The sequence below is a fragment of the Eretmochelys imbricata genome, chromosome 1 (genome assembly GCF_965152235.1).
Source record: "Eretmochelys imbricata isolate rEreImb1 chromosome 1, rEreImb1.hap1, whole genome shotgun sequence".
Taxonomy (NCBI): domain Eukaryota; kingdom Metazoa; phylum Chordata; order Testudines; family Cheloniidae; genus Eretmochelys; species Eretmochelys imbricata.
The window spans coordinates 266,987,855-267,004,652 of NC_135572.1; the positions used below are offsets into that span (position 1 = coordinate 266,987,855).

General features: G+C 46.1%; 1 protein-coding gene across 1 annotated transcript in view; it reads left to right on the forward strand.

The window, feature by feature from the left end:
- Positions 1 to 16,798, forward strand: part of CACNA1I (calcium voltage-gated channel subunit alpha1 I) — a 239,552-nt gene that overhangs the window by 103,914 nt on the left and 118,840 nt on the right. The window contains exons 2-3 of the mRNA XM_077807591.1: positions 11,569 to 11,680; positions 12,278 to 12,411. Coding sequence (XP_077663717.1) covers positions 11,569 to 11,680; positions 12,278 to 12,411 — 246 coding nt within the window. The remainder of the gene's footprint in view (positions 1 to 11,568; positions 11,681 to 12,277; positions 12,412 to 16,798) is intronic.

Below are 16,798 nucleotides of genomic sequence, written 5' to 3' on the forward strand. Positions count from 1 at the left end.
CTAATAGAGGGAACTTAAACTTTGGCAGGTAAAATGTCCAATGGACATTAAGAGGCTAAGAAGAGATTTGAAGACCAAATAGCAAAGACATTAAGACAGATAATAAGAAAAGCTTTAAATACACTAAAAGTTGGAAGCCAGCACCAGAGTCAGGATCTGCTAGGCCACCGGGGTCTGCAGAGAGCAGTCATTCAGAGGGGAGATAAGCTGGCTGTAGAGAAATGAAATGATGTCTTTGCATTGGTCTTTACTACTGAGAAGGATGGGAGAAATATCTCTTTCAGGGTTAGTCTTTCCAGATAATAAAGCCAAGGGGAGGCCAGGAATGGAGGGATTTGTCCCTACCCACTGACTGAGTTGATTGATCTTGTAAAGTACCTGCTGTTTCTTCTACCAGAGGAGCCATGCAGATCCCATGGGGTAAGAATTCAAATGTTGTTCCTCAATTCTTCCCACACGCTTTCTAATAATAATAAGTTAATAATATATTATATCCCACATTTCTGTAGCACCTTCAGCCCAGAGCATTGTGCAATGTTTATATACTGATCATGACCCACCACTGAACTGCAGTTAGCTCTGTGGTGCAACCTAGCAGCTGTTTAACAGTGTACAGCTTTCCTACACAACCATTTAGCACAAGATGTGCAGAAGAACATTGTATTCAATAGAAACCACACAAGGAACTTTTAGGCCAGCAGAAAGTAATTACCTAAATCTGAATTTGGGGAGGATGCCAGAGCTAATAACCATATTCATGGGAAAAGGACTGTGGGGTCTTTTAATATTCTCACATGGTGAGGACCTTGATTGCATATCTCATCTGGCAACACAGCACTCCAACACTATTCTAGAGGGCATTGGTTCAGTACTGACTCATGGAAAACAGCACCTCCTGTTGAGTCACAAACGTCACTTCCTGAACATTCTGGCTTTCTCTTGGAGGCCCCCATCCAAACACTTGGCCTGGCATCATGTTATGAGATTTGATGAGGTCACAGCTTGAGGTGATGTGGCTTCAGCTCTGAACATTATGCCACTGTAGGGAAGTGACAGCGTGTGTTCTCAAAGCTTCTAATGAAATGGGCACAGCTACAGGGTCACCATCTTCTTCTCCTTGAAGTGGGGAGGAGAAGGGACATCAGTAGAAAACTGTTGAGCCAGAAACCCAGACTCGAAATCTAGATTTTAGGTCTGTTGTTATCTATATAGATTTGAAATTCATGGACCTGATTCTCCACTCACATCAGTAGCAATATATTGACTTCAATGAAAATACTCTTGATTTACACTGAATGAGACTTCTCATCTGTGTGGGTGGGGGTAGAGTGGGAGGAGAGATGGAGACAGACAGGGACCAAAACCTCTGATCTGAACACTCCCAACTTTTGGTTTAAAACCCAGTTGCACTCAGAATCAGTGTTCATGTGTTAGAGGTAAATTTGAACTGTAAAATCGTGATCTGAATCCAGATCTGGGGTTTTCGGTCTGACCAGTCTATAGAAGTTAGAAAATCCATTTGGACATGGTGCTCTATTCAGTGTTGGAAACTGGCCTCTGATGCTGTTGCTTAGTTGGTTCTTTGATTTTACCTGAACTTTGTTGTCTCTTCTTTTATCTAATAAAAATAATTGTTCGATGAAAACTGCAGTTTCTGCAAGATTTAAATTTTCTGCAGGAAATTTAATTTTCCAAAAAATTTCAATTTTCCATCAGCAAACCTGACCATAAATCTCCCCTATGACCTGGCCATATACTGTATCATAAGTCACCTGATTGAGTAGGCTGACTAGGGAGTCCAACCTAAGGGAAAGAATTAAGGCATGGGGCCCCAGACTATAATTGCCATAAGGAACTGTGGCATCATAGGACAATGCAGTGTCTAGTCATTTCAACACTGTTGATCTAAATGAAACCTTCTGACATTCCTGAAATGAAGTGTTTCAGTTTGTTGACATGAATTGAAACATTCTGTTTCAGACTGACTAGAAAGAGAATGTTTCAATTCATGTCGACAAACTGAAACACTTCATTTCAGGAATGTCAGAAGGTTTCATTCAGATCAACAGCGTTGAAATGTTTCAACATTTCCAATTGGAAATGTTTGCAACTTTTCATTCTGTAAATATTTTTGACTTTTCTATCCAATTTGAGATGAAAAAATTGGTGAAATATTGGAATTTTCAATGGGCAATAGATTCTGATTATCACTCAGCTTTGCTGGTGGATCAGACTTGCAGATTAAGACCTAAGGGAACTGTGTTGCTGCTGCGTTTGTTACATGCTTGTCCTATAGGAAGAGAGCAGGGAGCAGAGAAAGATGAGTGAGGATAAGAAAAAAGAGGCTGAGGAGAACAAGAGTAGACACCCGCCCAATAGAAAGTCTACAAAAGGAAGACCGAAGGAAGATGAGGGGGCAGTGGAGAGAGAGCGAGTGAGAGAATTTCATTCCCTGGAGCTACCGGTCTCTTTGTCCTTCATAACACAAGTCACTCCTCCCACTATAAATGCAATATTAACAGTCCTGCAGCAGCCACGGGCATCCCGCTGCCTCCCCATGATCCTACATTAGGGGCACGGGGAGAGAGAGAGAGAGAGCCAAGGAAGAAATGCAGCTCTGCTCTCCAGTCCTGAACAAGGCTATTTAAAGGGGTTGGAAGGAAAGTATAATCATCAGAAATCTGACTGATTGAAATGAAGTGGCTGTGAACCAAGCAAAAAGATGGTGGGATTGGCGGGGGAGGGAGAGAGAAGCACGGAGGAGAAAACGATGCTAAAGTGATTCTCATCTAGCTGGCAAAGTGCCCACAACGGCCTCCATGAAAGGCACTTCTTGTGAGTGCTGCTGACTGGCAGGAATTCAAAGTGAGGAGGGGATGGGACTGTGTGTCACTATGTGGTGGTTGGGATAGGTTTCACATGGCTGTGTGTTTGGGGTTGTCTCTCCATGGGGCCTACAGCTTCCACTACTATTCCAGTCCTACAGCAACTCTGTCAATGTAGTGCCCACTGTTATCATTGTAGAATCCTTACAATCTCCCTTTAGCTAGCTTGTTCTTCCCATAGGACCGGAAAAATTCAGTTCCCATGGCTGGCCAGTCACCAGAGCTAAATTTCCCTGACATAATCCCAACAGAGGTCTGCCAAGGATAAATTTGGCCCAAGAGATTTTGGGAGTGGGCTGACACAAGGTATGTAGCAGGGAGAGGGGCTGGAAAGTTAGCAGGACATCAGCCCAAGGATCCTAGTGTTCTCCATGGAAATTTATCTATATTTTTAATTGTCTGGGATCTCAGCCAGTAGGAAACTTTCTGGGTTTGATGCTCTCTCATGAGCTATAAAGTGGACTCTGGTTTAGGGAGAGCAGGGAAGTGGGCCATGCCTGCAAAATGCACAACACTTGGACTTCACTTAGTTTTGTTTTTTGTCTAGGAGAAACAGAAATGATTGTGGCTGATAGTAACCCATTTTGGGCCAGATTTTCCCTCCTATTGTTACTTGTCCTATGGAAATTGAAACCAAATGATTTCCCAGTGTCACAACATTGCCATGTTTTCAGTTTCATCTCATGGTCTCACATCAGTGCGTTAATTATCATCATGTATTTTCATGACATACAGATGCCGGAAATAAATGAAGGTATCTTTAATTGTCCCACACAATCCAAGGTGTACCATACTTTTTAAGACAGGCAGTGATCCTGTTATAGCCCAAGTTGGTGTCCTACACATCCTCTAAAGTAGACTTCAGCTCCCCACTTCCAACACCACCCTGACTGGTTAAGAGCAGAAGTTAAAGGACAATTAGCCATTTGGCTGATGCTCCAGAGAGTGCAGGCTGTCCAGCTGCTAGAAAATCAATAGACAAGAGGATGAGGGAAGGAGATAGATGACTGGCACTGTGAATTGTCACTGAAGTTGAAAGCCAACAAATGTAGAACTGATAAAAGGGACATACTTCTCAGGCAAAGCCTAATAAACCTGGATCTGGAACTTATAATAGGACTGGCTGCTTCCTGAGTGTTCCCTTATGGCCAGAGGTCACTCTCTGGCATCCTGCCTCTCTTTCCTCCCCTTCAAGGCCCTTGAATAACTTACTCAGTCCAAAGGTAATCAAATCACTCCCCTTCTGGGGGTCCAATTTATTTAGTTCTCTGGGGACACACTGGCTCGCCAGGCTCCAGCCCCAGTTCAGTGTCTCTCTCCCCTTAGGTAGGGAAGCATCCAGCCCTTCTTCCCAGAGATGGGTCCCAGTTCAAAGGTCTCCTCCCAAGTAGGAGTTTGATGCCCCCAAACCCCATTCAATGTCTCTTTTCTCTTAAGTAGGGAGTTCTCAGCCCTTCTTCCCAGAGCTGGGTCCTAATCAGAGCCACTTGGAGGCTTTATCTGGGTGGAGTTCAGCCTCCTCGCTCTGATTACTTAACTTCCCTGGTAGGAGCCTTTCTCACTAGCTGAGATTCCCCTTTCTTTGTTTCAGAGTAGCAGCTGTGTTCGTCTGTATCCGCAAAAAGAACAGGAGGACTTGTGGCACCTTAGAGATTAACCAATTTATCTGAGCATGAGCTTTCATGAGCTACAGCTCACTTCATCTTTGAGTCTTCCTGCTGCCCTCCATCAGGCTCCATCCAGGCTGCTACTGTGGCACAGTAGGGCTGTAGTAGTTTCTTCAGAAATAGGGGTTGGTTGCCCTCAGGCCCCAGCCCGTAAAGGGCAAGCCATCCTGTTACAGAACTCATTGCCACAAGACAGCGCTGAGGCCAAGAGCTTAACAGGATTCTGAAAGGAGGAGACAGTTATATGGCTAATGAGAGCAATCCATGGGCATGGGAGACAGGACAAAAAAATTTAAATGAGAGATATGAACCCTTTAAGTTTCAGGGCATAAATCAACTGCTAACTGACAGTGGTTAGGAAGAAACTTCCCCTGAGGGCAAGTTATTACAGAATTGTTCACTACAGGTTTTCTTGCACCTTCTTCTGAAGCATCTGTTGCTGGCCTCTGTCAGAGAGAGGATGCTGGACTAGACATAAAGCTGATCTGATCTATTTTGACAACGTCTGAGTTCCTGTTTTCATTTCTTAAGCCCACCTTTGGCGACAGGCCTTGTTGTGAAAGTGTGTTGTCACTTCTCCATCCCTTTGGGATCCAGAACTCAGAACGAGAAGGAGAGCAATGACAGGAGGAGGAGGGATTGGAGCAGAGAGAGAGAGGGGGGTGGGAGAGGAACAGCTAGGGAAAAAGAGAAATGGGTGGGGGAGAAAGGGGGAAAATTCACTTGTAATTAGAAGACTTGAACTTCAGAAAAGTTAATTAGAAATGAAACTTCTGACTGAATGATGCAGATTTTGAATACCAGCTTTGTCAGCAGCTGAAATTAATTACAGGCTCAAACACAAGAGAAGGGGAGAGAGCAGAGAGGGAGGGGGAGACATTGCAGAAGTGAAGATTAAAAACTTGGTTCTAGGCTGTTGCCGTGGTGACTGGAGACAGTCCTTGTGGCTGACAGTGGTGACACATTGAAGGCAGCAGGTAGTTATAATTACCTCCTTCCATAGACTCAAGTTGACAGTGACCCCTCCCAATTCCAAGCGGGAGATGCTCCATTTTTCTCATCAGACTTTCTCTCTCTCAACTGTAGCTACAATGGGTCTTTTGGAGACCCACCTTCACTGAAAGGAAGACTACAGAGTGACAAGGGCGGGAGCCTTTTTTCTGTCATTTTAACCACAAGGATGCTCAACAATGTAACCAGGGAAACCTGGATGGCAACTACAAACTTTCAGAGCACCAGTTTCTAAAAAGGGGAGGGGAAATCTAGTATGGCCAACCCCAAGTGTCCAAAAATCAGGTGGTTTTTAAAAATAACAGATGTGGGGTATTTCCATAGGCAGCGACTCCGTGGGTGCTCCAGGGCTGGAGCACCCATGGGAAAAAAAATAGTGGGTGCTCAGCACCCACCAGCAGCCCCCCAATCAGCTTCTCCCCCTCCCTCCAGCACCTCCTGCCCACTGCAGATCAGCTGTTTAGCAGCATGCAGGAGGTGCGGGGGAAGGGGGAGGAGCAAAGGCAGGGAATGCTCAGGGGAGGGGGTGGGAAGGGGTGGAGGCAGAAAGAGGAGGGGCAGGGGCTGGGGTTTGGGGGAAGGGGTGGAGTGGCGGCAGGGCCTGGGGCAGAGTAGGGGTCGAGCATGCCCCAGGAATGACAAAGTTGGCACCTGTGGGTATTTCTATTTACCTTCTGGTGTTTGGGTCTTTAGGGTTCATATTTTTTAAGCTTTTCTCCACAACCATGAGGGCTAGAAAATTTTTATTATGTATGAGAACTGAGATTCTTATGTAATGCATGACTTCAGGAGCTAAGGCTTTAAGAAAAACACCGAATATTGTGAGATCACAGTAAAATCACGATAGTTGGCAAAACTGGGGAATCTTTCTCTCTTAGGTACTTATGTGGCCCCATTAACATAGTATTTGAGTGTCTCATAATCTGTTCTGTGTTTATCCTCACGACACCCCTGTGAGGCAAGGCTGTGCTATTATCCCCTTTTACAGCTGGGGAACTGAGGCAGAGGGAAACTAAATGATTTACCCAAGATCAGAGGAGGAAGCCCGGGGTAGAGCAGGGAATTCACCTAAGTCTGCACAGCATCAGGCTAGCACCCTAACCACTGGACCAGCCTTCTTACACCATTATACAGATGTAACTGTCCAATTGTGGGACCAGTGATTAACCCACGTTGCCAGTGGAGGGCACTAGTCTTCTGTTTAAAAGTACAAACAAACATTTACTGGGTGTCAAAACAATATAGGGGCCGTCTCATTAGAATGACCTGGGTGAAAGCAAAGCTTTTGGCTCCTAGTAGCTTGGCCAAAATGGTGGGGGCAAAAGGGGGCTTCCCTTTGATTCCTTTAGTGAAGCTACTGCTGACACTCCAGCAACAAGAGCCCCCAGTTCCAGCCTCTAGTGCTGTAGTCATCTACCTTTTAGTCAATCTTATCCAGAGGGACGCCCATGCCAGAGAAAACACTCCATCTCTTAGCAGGTAGAGAGCAGGGATAGATCAGCTGTAAACTCATGCTATATATGCAGTTAAATAATGTCCCTTGCTTCCAAAATGCCCCCATGAACCACCCAAGACCAGCTGGTCAGAGATAGATGTCATGACTCATTCCTGTCCTCTCTTCTGGATGGGCACCACTCTATTGTAAACGGACCCAGCTCCTGGGCCTGTGTGCTACTGAGCTGCCCTGGGTCTGGGTAGTGACTGATTACTGTTCCTAGCTCTGTGTCTCTCAAGCACATGCCCAGGTGCAGGCCCCACGTCTACCACACTTCTTGGGCAGTGGGACCCTGCAGTCCAGTTACCTATACCCCAGAACTGGTGTCGCAGCCCTTTGTTGTTTAGACATGTTTACCCCAGAGTCCACCTGGTTGTGGGTGCTCTGGTTTCTAGTGAAATCCTTCAGGGACAATGTGGCAGGAAAGCAATGAATACAAGCTCAGCAAAAGAATTTCTTAAGCATTGTCATGCTAACAAAGCACACTAGAGGGTTACAGATCTATTCAAAACAAATTCTTGAATGCAACCCCCCCATGTCTGATTTCACCCATCCTGTGTGCTCTGGGTTTGGTCATAGTCAGGCAGACATTTTGCCCTGGTCTTGGTCTTCTTTCATTCATCAGTGTCTGGTCTCGTGCTTAGAAAGGAACCCCTCTTTTAAAACAGTTTCTATTCCCCTTTTATGCATGTGCTCCAGGCAGCAGAGTTCTGGACTCCAGCTTCCTTCTCCCTGTCATCTTCTGTATAGAGAGACATTCAAAGTCAGTGGCCCCACCCATAGAAAATCCATTGTTCCCCTAGAGGAGAGTCATTCAACATTGATGGCTCTGTCATAGCTTCTCAGACAAAGACATTTCACTAGATGTTAAGCCCCTCTTACAAAACGACTCCTCTAATCCACAAAGGAGGTTGAAATACAACATGAAGGTCACAGTACAAACTAGAGCCCTTGAAACAAAGTGGAGTTCACAAAACAAAATGGAGCCTACAGTTTGACACAGACACGTGTCATAATGGGTTCCTGGTAGAGAACAGTTTAGCAGATGAGAAATGGGAAAGAAGGCCTCATTTCCTTGAGTATGCAGGAGCATATTATCTTCAGGGCCATGAAAATGGAGGGAGAACCAGCAAACTGTGGAGACGCAGCTGAATGATAAACAGCCCTTTCAACCCTCATCCCCACCTTCCAACAAAGTTCAAAGCAATAACAAACTGTTTCTGTCTGCAGCAAGGGTGGACTGGGGGCAAAATGCAGAACAAGGCATCTCTGGCTTAGATTCAGCTTAGCACCTCCACAGTGAGTGAAGATAGGCAAAGCCCGTGCATCTAGGGTGACCAGATGTCCCAATTTTATAAAGACAGTCCCGCTTTTTGGGTCTTTTTCTTATATAGGCTCCTATTACCCCCCCATCCCCTGTTCCGATTTTTCACATTTGCTGTCTGGGAACCCTACATGCACCAGGCTGGTGAGTAGAAAGAGAAGTGGAGACTATCTAGAAACAAGGGGAGGGGGAGAGAGAACAAACCCAGGAAATGGACAGATGCCAATATAGGAAGAGAGGATGGGTGGAACAGAGAACAGGGATGGAGGAATCGGGTAGGAGAGGGGCAAAGAAAGGAGATGTTGCACAGTTAGGAAAGGGGGTGCTTTTCAAAGCAAAGGGGGGTCAAGAGAGTAGGATGATGATGCACAAAAAGGAAAAGAAAAATGGGAGAGAATAGGACTGATGCAAACCCCATTGGAATCAATGGGAATCCTTCCATTGATTTCACTGGGCATTCGATCGGGTTCTTAAAGAAGTGAAAAGGAGAATAAAAGACACACATGCTCACAGATTTGACAGGGTGAGTGTATTTGATTAGTGTCCATATACTCTATGTTTGCAGTGTTGGTTCCAGGATATGAGAGAGACAGGGTAGGATAGGTAGTTTCTTTTATCGGACCAGCTGCTGTTGATGGAAGGGACAAGCTTTTGAGCTTCACAGAGCTCATACCTTCCACCAACAGCAGCTGGTCTGATAAAATAGGTTCTTATTCTTCCTCATCTCTCTCATACTTCATAACATTTTCCTGGCAGGCAGGCAGTTTGTTTTAAAACTCGGTGCTAAAAGAATCTATTCATACAAAATAAGCAGAAAGGACCTTCCTGGCATGGCTGTGAGGGGTGGGAAGGCAGAAGCCAGTGAATGATGGGGGGCAAAACTGGGGAAGGGACCACGTGAAGCTAAATAGGGAGCTAAATAGGGCCCCGTGTGCATTACTTTCTACTAAACCTGGTGCTGGCCTCACAAAGGAGCACAGGAGGAATGTGTTCTTTGAACTGCCTTTGAGCATGATTAACACAGAGCTCTGCCAGTGCCCTTGCTGAGCATTTGTCTGATGTCATGACAAAAGGAAGCTGACCGCTGTTCCTGTTCTTTGGTGAGGGCAGTGGAGGAGAAGGAAGGGAATTCACAGTCCTCCGTCCCAGAGCGTGAAGGTTTGATGTGCTTCACTGTCACATGACACTCAAGGAAGAACCCCACAAAACAAACTACAGGATTTGGAGTCTTCTTGAGACGTGACAGAAGTCTAGGCCACCATTTTGCGTTCACTTATGTAAGGAGTGAGAGACACCACAGCACGAGATTGCTCTTTAATAATGGACTCTTAAGCTCTTAAGAAAAGGTTTTGGTCCTGTTGACGCTGTAGCCCCATGTCTTTGCACCCCCTGGAGTCTGAGCAAGGTGTCGCCAGTGCATCTTAGCTCAGTTTTCCATCTCTCAGGTACAAACCAATACAAAACAGACTTTTGTCCTTTAAGAAGTGCCTCAGAGCCCCATTTATTGATAACAGAAAATGACATAAGTAAACCTTACTCTAGTAAGTAAACAGTCTCCAGTTCCTTCTGAACTCTTGCCCACTCCACGTGGGACCACACTCTGGTTCCTTCTTTAGGCACTCCTCTTTTGGAAACCATCTCATGCCCTTGCCTTGCCGGGTACAGTGTTCTTCTCCCTTCCAGCCTGGAGAACTGTCACTCCTTCAGGTTGCCTTTCAGGAAGCTGTTCCCTCCCCATGGGAACACCCTCTCTCAGGGTTGCCTTTTAGTTACAAGCCAAGCTTCTCCTCTCTAGCAGCAGTTTCTTCTTCGTGTCAGGGAGCCTTATAGGAAGCAGTTGCTCTGCTGCTAATTGTCCATTAACCAGTTACTCCCAGATGGACTTCAGAGAACCGCCATGGGCATGTGAGGCCCTGATTCCCCTTGATTTCCCAGGCTCTAGGACTCTGTGAGGTGGGAAGGTCCCAGAGAACAGATTCCAGCCTGAGCCCATAAGTCTACACAGTGATGAAACAGCCCCACAGCTTAAGCCCAAGTCGGCTGGCACAGGCCAGCTGTGGGATTTTCTTGTTGTGTAGACATCCCCTTAAAGGACTGACACCCACTTTAAGGCCCTTTCACATTGCTAGAGCACTGTAAAGGGGGGTTAGTATAAGTGAAATCCAGGCCCCAAGTCTGTTTAGTTGGGAAGGGAGAAGAATAAGAGGAGAGAGGTATATAATTCTGAAGGGTATAGAGAAGGTCATTCAAGCACTCCTGTTTACGCTGCCCCCTAATGTAGAAATGGAGCAGTACTTGATAAAATTAAAAGACAATTCATTAAAAACAAATAGAAGGAAACACTTTTTAATGTAAAGTATAATTAGCCAGAGTAACTCAATGCTGCTGGCTATTATCGAAGCAGATATTTTAGTTTAAACAAAGGATTCAACATTTTTTATGAATAAGTGTAGCATCTGCAGGGACACCAATATAGCTAAGAAAACAATTACAAGGACTATCAATCCTCATGCTTCTGGGCATAAACTGGTCACCAGCTGGGGTCAGGAACACAGTTTTCCCCTGTGGTGATAGTATAGCACAATTAGGCACATCATGGAAGTTTTATCCAACATTGATCACTGTTGGAGGCAGAATAACAGATTAGATAGACCATTGATCTGTTCCATTATGGCAGTTCCATGTTTCTAGGTTCTTACAAGGAGAGAAAATGATTTCTAGGCTTTCAAACCTTAAGTTGTATTCTCCCCAGGAGAGACTCTTACTTCTAGGTTCCACTCCATTATGTTGAATGAACCCTGTCCTCATATGCTGAAGGCCTTTGCAGCTTTTGAGTGGAGGGCATGATGGGAAATCTGTTTCTATCACACTTAATTTGTAGCAATTCAGCAAACCACTGAAACAGGAAGTTGGTGTGTGTCTGTGTTTAACAATGGATGTTAATTTGCCCACAATGCTTTGAGTTACTTGAATCTGTCCCCAAAATGAGTTTCAACTTGTTTTTTTTCCTGGAATGGAATGGGAGAAGGAGGGTAAAGGATGGAGACAGAAAATATAGGGATCGATGATTTGGTTATTATATCACCTGGGATTTTGTTTTCTTTAAAGGTGTCTATTTTGTCATCCCAAGTTTTAGGTCAGTTGACCATAGCTGAGTTTTCCTTGACTCTTTATTCTCCTTTGCACTTGGTTCGAGTGTGTCAGCATGATGGTGATTCTGCTGAACTGTGTTACCCTGGGGATGTACCAGCCTTGTGATGATATGGACTGTCTCAATGACCGGTGCAAGATCTTGCAGGTAAGCAGTCTCCTGACCCTTAATGGGAGCAGGTGCACCATTGGCTGAGGCTCTGGACAGTGTTCTAATTGTTATGGCTGATGTTTCCCTTCCATCTGCACTCAGCTTTTTCTGAAAAAGGGTGGCAAGGAGCAGGGCTGATTGTGGGAAGGGGGGAAATCAGGGACAATTGCACTGGGGCCCTGAGTTCAGGGCCCCCCTCCCAAACATCTGTAAAGTCTGTTTAAATAAAATGAAGGGGCAGGGCCCCAGCAAACATGATGTAGTGGAGCCTCAAATTTCTCTCAGCAAGGATCCCATAGCAACAAACTAGCTTGCTTTAAAAAAATTACAAGAGTTTGCCAGAGAGCAAGAGAGATAGATTGAATGTAGTTGAGGGCACAAGAATATAGAGAGTTCACTTATACCTCTATGCATTCCTATTCACCCAGCCATGTTCCGAGGAAACTTGCCCGGCATCTCCACTGTCCAGAACTGTCAGTCACTCATTTTTGTGCACGCTGAAATTTATATTCATTTAAACACTTTGAACTGTAGACCAAAAGGGCAGCAAGCACTTGTTAAATTTAGCCTCCTTTTTCCCTGTGGCTCCTTCAGGTATTTGATGATTTCATCTTCATCTTCTTTGCCATGGAGATGGTGCTGAAGATGGTGGCCCTTGGTATCTTTGGCAAGAAGTGTTACCTTGGAGACACCTGGAACCGCCTGGATTTCTTCATTGTGATGGCTGGGTAGGTTAACTGTTTTCTGGGTTTTCACAGTGTTGGAGTGCTGGAGTGTTGCATGCAGTTGGGACATGGTACCCATCTCAGTCTTGTGGCAAATGCCAGAAGAGAATAGAAGGTTCTCGGGGTTTTTACGCACAGAAACAGATTCAGCTCCCATTTACTTTAGTGAAAGGCCAGAGCAATTCCTGTGAAGTCAACATTGCTACTCTTGATTTGCCCTGCTGTAACTGAGAGCAAAACCCGCCCACAGTGTTTTTGTGGCTGTGTTGCTTTGTGGGCATCATCCCTGAGAAACTGGAATCACACATGTGCTCAGTTCAGCGGGATTGGGGAGAAACAAGCAGACACTGAAAGCCAGACCTTCCCCTCATATGAATGGGTGTAACTTCTTCAGTGCAGGGGACCTAAGCTGCTTTACGTCAGCTGAAGCTCTGGCTCTGAAACCCAGCAACCTTTTTTAATGTAATTGGTCCAATGAGGTGTCGCCTTGGCCCAAGTCAGTGCAACAGCTCTGCTCCCATTAGCTCAGCTTTCCGGTTAAAAACATCCTTTTAGAAACTGTGGGTTTCTGCCTTTGCATCACATGAGTCCACCCCACAGCACCTGAGGGACAAGTTGACATTTGAGCATTTTTAACAACAAAGTTGCTATGGTGAAGCTCTGATTTCCACTTCCCAAGCTTCTGTGTGTGCACAGCCAAAAGCCCACAAGGATTGCCCCTTGAATGTGTGGTGACATTTCACTCCTTGCACTGGCGAGTGCAGCTTTACAAGAGTTGCTTGTTTTTAATCAACTTGCCCCATGGCAGAAATTTTGTTGTTTAAAGAAGAAAATATGGCTTGGGTTTTTTACAGCAAAACAAAACATAAACAGCTCCTTTCTAGAGCTAGTCCAACCGCCCTTTTCCTCCCTGCAGGAAACAGCCAGCTTCCATTGTCATCTAGAACTCAGTGTATCACTGGTTGAGCTGGCAGAGCCATTCAAGCTTACCTCTCACAACTGTTCCCCAGGGTGAATAATAGGGCCATCTTTTACCTTTGTTTTTAATACACCTGTCTGCAACAAGGCTTGAAAGATGTTTCCCTTTGGGTGTGAGGACAATTGTTTTCTGATGCACTAAACTGAGACCTTCAAACTCATTTAATTTGTTGTCTGGGAGATGAAGTTAGGTGCCCAGCGGTGAAATCGGCCTGTACCTAAAAGAGAATGGAAGAAAATGAAAGATCCTGTTTTTCAACCCCTAAAGCAACATGGGCGAGATGGGAAGAGACTTCCACTCTTACAATCCCTGAGCCTGGTGTTTCAGTAGCTAGGGTCTTTAATTATACTGACCCCACATTGTGGTGAGCAGTAGCTAGTCAATGAAAATAAATTAAAACAACTGAATCATGCTGCATTCTACATCCCAGCGTACTGGTTCTGAACCTCTGTAAGATGAGGTGCAGCTGAGCGTATGGAGGGGGTGGTGTAGTGGCGTGAGAAGTGATGTTAAAGGAGGGGTATAATAGCTCAGATTTCTGAATTGAAAAGGACAATAAGTGCATTTGAAATGGGGTGGCTTGGAGCTGGTTGTATTTCTCTGACCATGTTAACCACGCTGTCATTCAGGTTGGGATTAAGACTCCATTCCAGGTGGACACAGAAATCCAGTTCATTGATGTGGAATGAGGAGGATGGGAAATGGATGGCTTCTCCTGGCCTGACACTAAGCGCATATCCCATTAGGGAATGCCATTCACCTTTCCATGTCCAACTCCAGCACCGGAGATGCTAGACTAGAACCTCAAATTTGAACCCCTTCTGCATGGGCAGCGCATAGAGGAGGCGTGGGGAGGCTAAGACTCCCCAAAATAAAACAGGCTGGCCATGCGGGGAGCAAACGCCAGATGCAGGTCATCTTCCTTTTGAGGCGCACCAGCCCACCGCCTTTGTGCCCTGAGAGCAGGAGTGCCGGAAGCTCCCTAGAAATGGTGGGGCCACTGGTGCCTAGACCATGGCTCTGCCTCCCCTCCTCCCCAGGGGCCTGCCCTTAAGGCAGGAAATCCTTTGTATGTGATGGGGCCATGGCCCCCCACCCCGCACCCCGTATTCCAGTGCCCCTGGCCTTGGCGCCCTCACTTTTAAAAGTGGGAGGGTTATGCCCTCCCCCTTTTTTTCTTGCCTTAAGGGCAAAAGATGGGGGAGAGGAGGCAGAGAGGAGCGAATGAGAGCTGGATCTCGGGGAAAGAAGCGGAGCGGTGGCAAGGCCTAGGGGAAGGGCAGAGTGTGGGGGGAGCCCTGGGGGAGGGGTGTGGCCACCGCCTGGGCGCTGGTGGCCCCCGACTTCTAGGGAGCTTCCAGCACTGTTGAGAGTAGCCTCCCCAAAAGAAAGAGTCACATGCTGCCTATGCCCTTCTGATATCATGGGAGATTTCAAATCAAGTCCTGGATACAAATCCGACATGTCTGGTTATGGTTTCATTTCAGATTGAGAACTGGAAGGGGCTTGTTTTCTGGTTCTGGTGCAACTGTCCTCATAAGATATCGATGATGGTGGAAATCTCTTGAGACTGTCTGGTCTCACAAGACTTCTCCCATGAGAGAGATTTCTCCCATTTACGTATATAAGTAGAGCCCTGTGTGGATACAAAATTTATATCCATGGATATAAAGCAGATATCCGTGGAGCTGCAGGGCTCTACCAGGAACCACAGCAGCGAAAGCAGCAGCGTGTTGGGCCGTCACTCGCAGGAGCCAGCGCCCAGCCTGGGCAGCTCATCCCACGTGGGTGTACTGCCCCCAGCCCTGCCCACTGGGGTGGCACTAGGCTCACCATCAGCTGTCCCTGGTCACATTAAGGTATGCAAGTGGCTTGCATGCTCCGGGACAGGAGTGTCTTCTATGCAGTGGTGTGCGCATAGGTGCTGGAACTAGGGGTGCCTGGGGTGCTGCCGCACCCCCTGGCTTGAAGTGGTTTTCATTATAACCAGGGTTTACAGTTCGGTTCAAAGAAAAGGAGTACTTGTGGCACCTTAGAGACTAACAAATTGTTCCAGCACCGCTGCATGTGCGTCTCTTGTCCAGGAGCGTGCGAGCCGCTTGCACACACGAATGTGACCAGGGACAGCTGCCGGTGAGCCTTGTGCTGCCGCAGTGGGCAGAGCTGGACGCGGTACAGCCACTCTGGAGGAGCTGCCCAGGCTGGGCGCTGGCTCCTGCAAGCGATGGCCTGACATGCTACAGCTTTTGCCACTGTGGTTCCTGGTAGGGCCCTGCAGCTCCATGGATACCCACTCTATATCCGCATCCACGGATATCAATTTTGTATCTGTGCAGGGATCTATATATAAGCTATTTTATAATGTATATATTATGTTATCTGTCAGAGAGAGAAAGAGAGCCATTAGTGCTATGTAGGAACTAGTTGTTTTGTTTTATTATTTGAAATCCATTAATATTGCTTATTCAATTGGGGTGTGATCAAACTAATGTTTGCCATCAAAATCTGAATGCAAGCTTTTATTCAGCCACAAACCCAACCCCAGAACTCCAGTTCTGATTCAGCCTCAAACCCAAATCCTCTCATAAACCTGTCCAAAATCCCAACCCCTCCTCACTGGCTCATCTCTGACTAGAACTGACTCGTTTAGGAACCTCTGTTCGCCTGGAAGTCCCATGGAAATCCTTGACACTGGGTCCTCATGTCTCCTATCTGATTTAACTACTTCCTAAATCAGAATCAAGTCATTCCTCTCCCCTGCCCTGTACTGCGGGCCAAATTTGGCTCAAATAAGGAAAATGTGGTACTGGGGGAGATGATAGAACTAGGCACAATCAGGCTCCTCTCCTCAAATCAAGGGAAAAACAACAACTTGCCTGCCCCAAAACAAACGCCCACCCAGTCCACCAGACTGAGAGGCCAGGATTAAAAGATCACCCTGTGGCCAGAAAAAGCAGAGGAACAACAGACAGCAGGGGAGACTATCGTATTGGGCATTCTGTATGGTTCAAATTACCTCCCTCTGACTATTTGTGACAATAGTATCCTTTACCCAAAAATGTGGCAAAAACAAAAAGAACAGTCATTTGCTGACAATCACCCCAAACAGTGTTTGGGTTGCATAAACTTTGTTCACTTGTTCATTTGTTAAAGTCATTTATTCTTTTGGTCGTTTTTTCTCTCGCTCTCTTTTCACTACCTTTAGAAAGCCAGAAGCTATAGTTTTAGTTAACTGAACTCCCTTGTCCGCCCCCTGCCCTGCTCTCCCTCGCTCCCCACACAATCTAGCCGCTTGAGGAAGAAGACTTTGTTGTCACTAAAAATGTTCAGTTTCCATGGCAATGGAAGCTGACATCACCAGAACTTTCTCCCCCTTCCCTCCCTAGTTTTTGGAGTGGATTAGAAAAAACA